This window comes from Dama dama, chromosome 5 (genome assembly GCF_033118175.1).
Source record: "Dama dama isolate Ldn47 chromosome 5, ASM3311817v1, whole genome shotgun sequence".
In the NCBI taxonomy this organism is placed as follows: Eukaryota; Metazoa; Chordata; class Mammalia; order Artiodactyla; family Cervidae; genus Dama; species Dama dama.
The window spans coordinates 1,033,654-1,041,437 of record NC_083685.1 but is presented as its reverse complement, the minus strand read 5'-3'; the positions used below and the strand labels follow the sequence as shown (position 1 = coordinate 1,041,437).

Here is a 7,784-nt window from a genome sequence, read left to right as displayed (position 1 = left end):
AGTCCGTGGGTTCACAAAGAGTCAGACACAAGTGACTAACACTTTCACTTTCAGTTACTTCTGGGCCTTGTGACTGTCAGGAGGTCCCTCTCTCACAGAGCGGTCTCCAGGGGTGGTTGTGAAAATGAACCAGGAAACTACAGTTCAGGGCTCTGGTCCTCAAAGGAACCAACCCTTCTGCCCTGTCTCGTCTGGCACCATGCCCAGGCCACGGGCTCGAGGCTTCTCTGTAAAATGGGCTTAGGAGGTTTAAACAGATAATGCACGCAAGTCCTGGGAGGGGTCCTTGGAAGGGTAGGAGCAGTGGGGGTGCAGGAGCCAGACACACCCTCCCCTAGCTGAGCCCAGGGCACACCCCCAAGTTCAAGCATATCCTGTTGTGATTCCCAGTCCCTGTGTGTGTCTGTGTGTGTGCACGCAAAATTACTTCAGTTGTGTCCAGTTCTTTGTGACCCGATGGACCGTAGCCTGCCAGGCTCCTCTGTCCATGGGATTCTCTAGGCAAGAATACTGGAGTGGGTCACCATGCCCTCCTACAGCAGATCTTCCCAACCCAGGGATTGAACATGCGTCTCTTGCATCTCCTGCATTGGCAGCCGGGTTCTTTACCACCAGGGCCACCTGGGAAGTCCTTCCAGTACCCACACCACCCAAATCCTTGGCAGGGCCAGGCAGAGTCGGCTCACACCCACTAGTGATTTTCATGCCATAGCAAGGCCCCTTTCTCCAGGCCCAGACAAGCTGCTCGGGATTTGGCCGGGGTTCCTTGGCCTGAAAGGTATCATCCAGGAAGAGGATGGTAAGGGACGTGGTGCCAAGACCAGGCGGAGACCTGGGGCCAGACAGACGCCTGGGCATCGCCAGACGGACATGGGCGGCGTTCAGCCCCGGGGGTCCGGAGCCCAGAGCGCGCATAGGCAGCGGAGAGAGGAGCGCGGGCAGTGCGCCCACCGCAGGAGGTGGGAGAGCGCGCCCAGGGGCGGAAGGGGCGCGCGAGGACCCTTGGGCACCGGAAGGGGCGCGCAGGGCGGTTGGCCGCGGCCTGGGGCGGCGGCGGCCGTTGGCGAGAGGCGGCCCGGGCTGGCCCGGCCGCGGCCACCATGACCAAGGACTCGCCCAGCCCTGCGGACGGCGGCCGCGCAGCCTCCCAGAAGCCGGCGACTCCGGGCCCGGCGGCGGCGGCGGCGGCGGCGCTGGAGGAGCAGCGACGGGAGCTGGAGAAGCTGCGGGCGGAGCTGGAGGCGGAGCGGGCGCGCGGGCGGGCGGAGCGGCGGCGCTTCTCGGCCGGGGCGCGGCAGCTGCGAGAGGAGGCGGAGCGAGAGCGGCAGCAGCTGGCGGACCACCTGCGCTCCCAGTGGGAGGCGCAGCGAAGCCGGGAGCTGAGGCAGCTGCGGGAGGACGTGCTGCGGGAGCGCGAGGCCGAGATCCGGCAGCTGCTTCGCTGGAAGGAGGCCGAGATGCGGCAGCTGCAGCAGGTGCTGCGCCGGGAGCGCGACGGCGTGGCGCGCCAGGCCCGGGAGCTGCAGCGCCAGCTGGCCGAGGAGCTGCTTAGCCGCGGCTACGGCGGCGGCCGCGCGGGGCCGCCGGAGGACGCGGGCGCGCGGTGCCGGTGCCGCCTGCAGGAGGTCCTGGCGCAGCTGCGGTGGGAGACGCACGGCGAGCAGGCCTCGCGCATCCGCCACCTGCAGGCCGCGCTCGACGTGGAGCGCCGGCTGTTTCTCAAGTACATCCTGGAGCACTTTCACTGGCACCCCGCCCTGCCCAGCGCCCCCGACGCCCCTCTTCCATTGGGAGAGCCGCCCCGCGAGGCCGTCACCAAGGCCGCACGTGGACTCGGAGCCCCGGACAGCCTGAGCGCGGGCGTCCGCGCGCGCTCCCGCTCCCTCGATCGGGTTCCCGCGGCGCGCGCCCGCTCCCCCGACAGCCTGCTCCCGGCGCGCGCCAGCTCGCTCGACTCCCTGGCGCCTGCGGGTCCCCGCCCCTCGCTTGACGGCAGCCCGAGTCACCCCAGGGCCCCCGAGTCGTCCTTGCCAGACGCTTCCCTCTCGGGCTCCCTGAGACCCCTGCCGCCGCCGCCGCCGCCACCATCGGAGCGCCAGACACCTAGCGACCTGCGAGAGGGGGAAGAGGCGAGGAGCCGGCCCCGCGAAGCCCCGAGCCCCCCACCGCCGGGCCCGGACCATCGCGAGCTGCTGAGGCGGAACTCGGAGCTGTCCGAGGAGCTGCAGGAGCTGGCGCGCCGCTGCTCCAGCCTCCGCGAGGAGAACCTACGGCTGCGGCGCTTGGGCCTCCCCGACGAGGCGGACCAGAAGGCAAAGCGGCTCAAGGGGAAGCGCGCCGAGCTGACCGGTCTCGCGCGGCGCCTGGAGGACCGGGCCCGCAAGCTGCAGGAGGCCAACCTGCGGGCCGTGAGCGCGCCGGTGCCCGGAGAGAGCCGCGCGGGCCTGGAGCTTTGCCAGGCCTTGGCCCGCCAGCGCGCGCGGGACCTGTCCGAGCAGGCGAGCGCGCTTCTGGCCAAGGACAAGCAGATCGAAGAACTGAGGCAAGAGTGCCACCTGCTGCAGGCGCGCGTTGCCTCGGGCCTCGGCCCGCTACCCGGAGAGGGCGCCGCCAGCGCCCAGTGGCTCAGCATCGGCGACCTGGACCGGCTGCAGCGCGAGTCCCAGCGGGAGGTGCTGCGCCTGCAATGGCAGTTGACGCTGCAGCAGGCCGCCGGCGGCGCCCGCGCGGAGGCGGGAGGCCAGAGCGCACCAGGCGAGGCGGCGAGGCGCCAAGTGCGGGCGCTGGAGCGCGAGCTGAGCGCGCGGCGGCAGGAGTGCGAGGAGCTGGGCGCGCAGGCGGCGGCGGCGCAGCGGCGGGGCCAGGAGGCCGAGGCGCAACTGCAGGTGGCGCTCCGCGAGGGCGCCTGGCTGGCCAAGGAGAACGCGCGGCTGCAGGCCCAGGCAGACTGGACGCGGAAGGTCGCGGCGGAGAACGAGGACGTGCGCGGGCAGCTGGGCCGCGCGTGCCAGCAGCGCGACGCGGCTGGCTTGCTGGCCGAGCAGCTGCTGCAGCAGGTGGCGCAGAGGCAGGACTGGCAGCAGCAGCTGCAGCACGACCTGCAGAAGGTCCTGTGTGATCTCCAGGCTGCCCAGGACGAGATGTGGACGCTGCGGCGTCGGCCTGGCCACCCACCCCAGGACGACCCAGGGGCGCCTGCGAACCCGGCGTCCCCTCCGCCCAGCAGAGACAAACCGGGGAGGAAGGAAGACCTCCTGCTGGAAAACCCAGCTGCCCTTGGGGAGCCAGCCCAGGCCCCCCAGGCTCCAGACTCCAGCGGCCAGCCTCTGGACTCCAGGCCCCAGCCCCAGAGAACCGGCTCCCTGTCAAATTCCTCCTCAGAGGTGGAGTCCGCGTGGGCCACAGTGCCCTCCTGCCCTACTCTGGATGCCGACACAGCCAGCGAGGCTGAGGACCTGGAGCCGGACAGCCTGCCCTCGACCCTGGAGGTGGGGGGCTTAGAGGTCTCCGTGGCCACCCCCAAGCTCAAAATCTTCCTGGCTCGGTACAGCTACAACCCATTTGAGGGGCCCAACGAGCACCCTGAGAGTGAGCTGCCGCTCACACCTGGGGCCCATGTGTACGTCTTCGGCGACATGGACGAGGACGGCTTCTATGAAGGGGAGCTTGAGGACGGCCGGCGGGGGCTGGTGCCTTCCAACCTGGTGGAGCAGATCCCCGACGGCGACATTCAGGGCTGCCCGCCCAGTGAGTCCCCGGACCGAGGCCCCACTTGGCTCCCGGCGGCTGGGCAGGGCCAAGCTTGGAAGGATGACCCCAGTCCCGGCTTCTTACCTGGGCAAGCCCAGATGGCGGTGAACAGAGAGCCATGCCCAGTGGCGAGGGTGGGCTCTAGGATGGAAGTGGCAACAGAGGTCTCAGACACCAAGAAGGAAGCCAGCCGGTTGTGCTCCCAGGAGAGCAGGGACAGGCGGGGGTCCTCCAACTCTCCTCCGGGGACCATCAGGATCCCTCATACGGCCTCCGTGCACCTCCACCTGCTGAGTGTCGCAGCCACGTCGGCTGAGGTCGCCTGGGTGGGTGGCAGCCACCCTCACACGGTGTACCTGGACAACCGGGAGCATGCCCTGACCCCCGTGGGCGTGAATGGCTACACCTTCCACCACCTGCAGCCTGGCACGAGGTACCAGGCCCGGGTAGAGGTGCGCCACCCCTGCGACTCGCTGCAGGCCTGCCAAGAGGAGGTGTCCTCCACCGTCACCTTCGAGACACCCTTGGCGGGGCCCCCCCACCCTCCGCTGGACGTGCTGGTGGAGTGCCACACCTCGCCGGGCCTCCTGGTGGTCAGCTGGCTCCCCGTGACCATCGACTCAGCTGGGTCCTCCAACGGAGTCCGGGTCACCGGGTACGCCGTATACGCTGACGGGCTCAAGGTGGCGGAAGTGGCCGAGGCCACCGCGGGGAGCACGCTACTGGAACTCTCCCAGCTCCCACGGCCCGTGACATGCCAGAAGATCTCAGTGAGAACCATGTCGCTCTGCGGCGAGTCCCTGGATTCCGTGCCCGCCCAGATCCCTCACGATTGCTTCACGTGTCTCCACTGGCCAGAGATGTCGCCCTTCAGCTACACCTGGGAACACCCGTCTGCTGTCAGCGGGAGCTTCCCCATCTGCCCTCGGAGGCTGGGTCCGGCACCCCTGAGTGCCAAGGCCCGCCCTCATGCCCCCCGAAGCTGCGGGGAGACCCGGGCCAAGTGTCGCAAAGCATTCCCTGAAGAACTCCCAAGGAGGTGGTCCCCGGAGACCAGACTGATTTCAGAAGGAGAAGGTCCCAGTGCAGGCTCAGGCAGCCAATCCCAGGGGCCCGCGGAGGCCCGGAAGCCCTCCAGAAAGGACCAGCTCTTTGAGAAGCGTCCCCGGAACCACAGGCCACCTCTGCCCCGGGGCCAGCCTGGCGGAGAAGGGACCCAGGACCGGTGGGCGCTCACCAGCCCAAGCCCTGCTCCGGGAGTCCTCCGTCTGTCCCCTGAGCCTGCGCCCGGCGATGAGCCGTGCCAGGAGAAGGTCGCCTTTGGAAAAGTCCTCAGACAAAAGGCAGACGCCGTCACGTCCATCCCTCCCAAGCCGGGCAGCAGCCAGCGATCCGCGTCTGACTTCAGTGGCGATCGGCAGGAGGACGCACGGGGCGCAGAGGGGCGAGAGCGAAGACGGGCACTCCGAGGCCCGAGCGCACGCAGTCAGGCTCTGGGGGCCGGGGCCGGGGGCTGGCTCCGGGGGCCCGGCTTGGCGCCCTGTCCTGCCCGGTCCAGCAAGGCCCTCGGGACACCCAGGGGTGCCGCCCCGCCGCCGGGGACAAGCGTGGGCCCTCCGGCCGGGATCTTTGTGGCCCTCCCTGATTACAAGCCCCTGGCTGTGTCCACCACCCCCGAGGCTGCAGGGGGCGAGCTGGCCCTCCGGAAGGGGCGGCCGGGGAGAGCAGGGGGCTCTCAGGACCCCCACGGCTTCTGTCGTGGTGAATGCAGTGGGCCGGTGGGCAGCATCGCCGGTCACCTGGTGGCCGAGGTGGACGCGGGCAGGGAGTGGACTGATGGCTGTGGCAGGTGGCATTTGCCGGGGCACCTGGATGACTTCGGGGGGCTCGCCGGCCCTCAGGGCTCCTCTCCCCTGCCCCAGGGGAGCCCTGGAAGGCCCTCCTCCTCACTCTGGACTCCAAAGACCATGATGGCAGCTCTGGACTATGACCCCAGGGACTGGCTGGCGGGGGGCCCAGTGAAGGGCCAGCTGTCACTGAGGGCAGGGGATGTGGTCACTGTCTACGGGCCCGTGGACGACAAGGGCTTCTACTACGTGGAATTGGGCGGCAACAGAGGCCTGGTCCCCGCCCACCTGCTGGACCACATGTCCCTCCAGGAGTGAGTGCAGCACCCCGCCGAGGTGGTGGCTCCGGCCGCCTGTGCCCCACGTGGGCACCCACCGCCAGGCCCTCCTCGCTTCGCGTGAGGCACCTGCTCCACACGCTGATGCTCCGAACCCTCTGCCACCCCAGGCCTCAAAGGCAGCGAGGCCTAAGTCTGGATGGAGCCGTTTCTAGAAAGAACAAGATGCTTCCGAGAGGCTGGCGGGCTGGTGATCGCAGGCGTCTGGGCCATCCGGTCTGGTCCATCCATGTCTGGCCTTTTCTCAGCTCCATCCTCAGGACCCGTTTCCTTTGGGAGTTTAGCTTCTCTTAGCTGTTGCCTTGTATGAAAGTCTAAAGAAAAGCCTGCCTCTTTAAAAAAGAAAAAAGTGACCAGAATGTTACTTTTCTATCTTCTGTTCAAATCCTTATTAAAAGTGCATAGAAACAAAGAAAAGAGAATTTTAGGAATGAAGGCACAACCACAGAGGCCAGCCCAGTCCCGCTCCTTCCCTGCCTATCCCGGGGTCCTGGAGGACTGCAGACATTTCCCCCGGGCAGAGGGTGGGGGAGAAGACCCTTTGAGTGGGGTCAGCTCAGCCCAGGTCCCCACCGCAGTCAGAAGGGCACCACCTCCGTGGGGGCAGAAGGGAGCAGCCGGACGCAGCTCGTTAAGGAGGGTAGGAGCCACGGGCAGGTTCTCGGGGGAGCTGGTGACTCAGGTCCAGAGGGTGCTGTCACGCCGTCTCTGGGGCTGAGACGGGAACAGGGAGGGACAGGCCTAGGAGAGGCCTCGAGGTGACCCACCGTATCCTCAGAGAATGTGGGAAGCAGCCTGGGGGCCTTGCGGTGCGCACACACACTCACCCCTCATGAGCGGAAGCTCCGAGTCTCAGCCAGGGAGGAAACGGTCTGCTGAGGGCTATGCCCCCTGCCTGCCGCCCACACAGACACCAGCTTTCCGGTGAGAAGGCCAGCTCAGAGGCTCCCTGGCTGGTGAAATACCCATACCATACACTTTACCATCTCAGCCGTTTTCGGGTGTACAGTTAGCCGTGCTAAGTACGTTCACGGTGTTGAGCAACCAATCTCCAGGACATCTCTCCTTCTTGCCAAACTGAAACTCTACCCCCCCGTTACACAACATCCCCCTGTCCCCTCCCTCAGCCCTTGATGACCTCTAATCTTTCTGACTGAACGACTTTGACTCCTCTAGGGACACCGTGTCAGTGGACTTGGACCAGAAATCCGGGCTTTGCTGTCTGGCTTACCTCCCTGGGCACAACGTCCTTGGGTTTCATCCGAGTGGTAGCAGGTGTCACGGTTCCATTCCTCCTCAAGGCTGAATTATCGTCCACTGTGTGGACCACATTTTGTGCATCCGTTCATCCATCAGGGTTGCTCCCCCTGTTTTGTAAATCACGTGGGTGTGAACATGGGTGTGCAGACATCTCTCGGCTTTCACAGTCTTCCACGTTATCATATCTTTGTGAGCTCACAACCCAGAACAGAACCTGAGGCCCGCCAGAACAGGAGAGCTGCTTGTGCACGAGAGGACGGCCCGGCCCCTCCCGGCTCCTGGGCTCAGGCTGGGGGGCTTGGTGGGCTGCCCGCAATCTGAGGGGGCACAGGTATGGACCCAGTTGCTGTGAGAGCAACAACAGTTTAGCCAGAGGACAGGAACTTAATCCAGCACCTTCAAAGTTAAACACAGTAGCTGTGAATCTGGGCTTCCCTGGTGGCTCAGATGGTAAAGAATCTGCCTGCAATGCAGGAGACCCGGGTTTGATCCCTGGGTCGGGAAAATCCCCTGGAGAAGGGAACGGCAACCCACTCCAGTATCCTGGCCTGGAGAATCCCATGGACGAGGAGCCTGGCAGGCTGCAGTC

The 7,784-nt window shown here is 66.5% G+C and overlaps 1 protein-coding gene across 1 annotated transcript; it reads left to right on the top strand.

The window, feature by feature from the left end:
* The first annotated feature begins 1,100 nt into the window (after positions 1-1,100).
* Positions 1,101-6,131, top strand: LOC133057972 (RIMS-binding protein 3A-like). The gene has a single exon (XM_061145078.1). It carries the CDS (start codon positions 1,101-1,103, stop codon positions 5,913-5,915), a length of 4,815 nt encoding a protein of 1,604 aa, XP_061001061.1. The 3' UTR covers positions 5,916-6,131.
* Positions 6,132-7,784: the final 1,653 nt, after the last annotated feature.

Coding starts and splice junctions, on each gene's coding strand:
- LOC133057972 (XM_061145078.1), top strand. CDS start 1,101: ATGACCAAGGACTCGCCCAGCCCTGCGGACGGCGGCCGCGCAGCCTCC.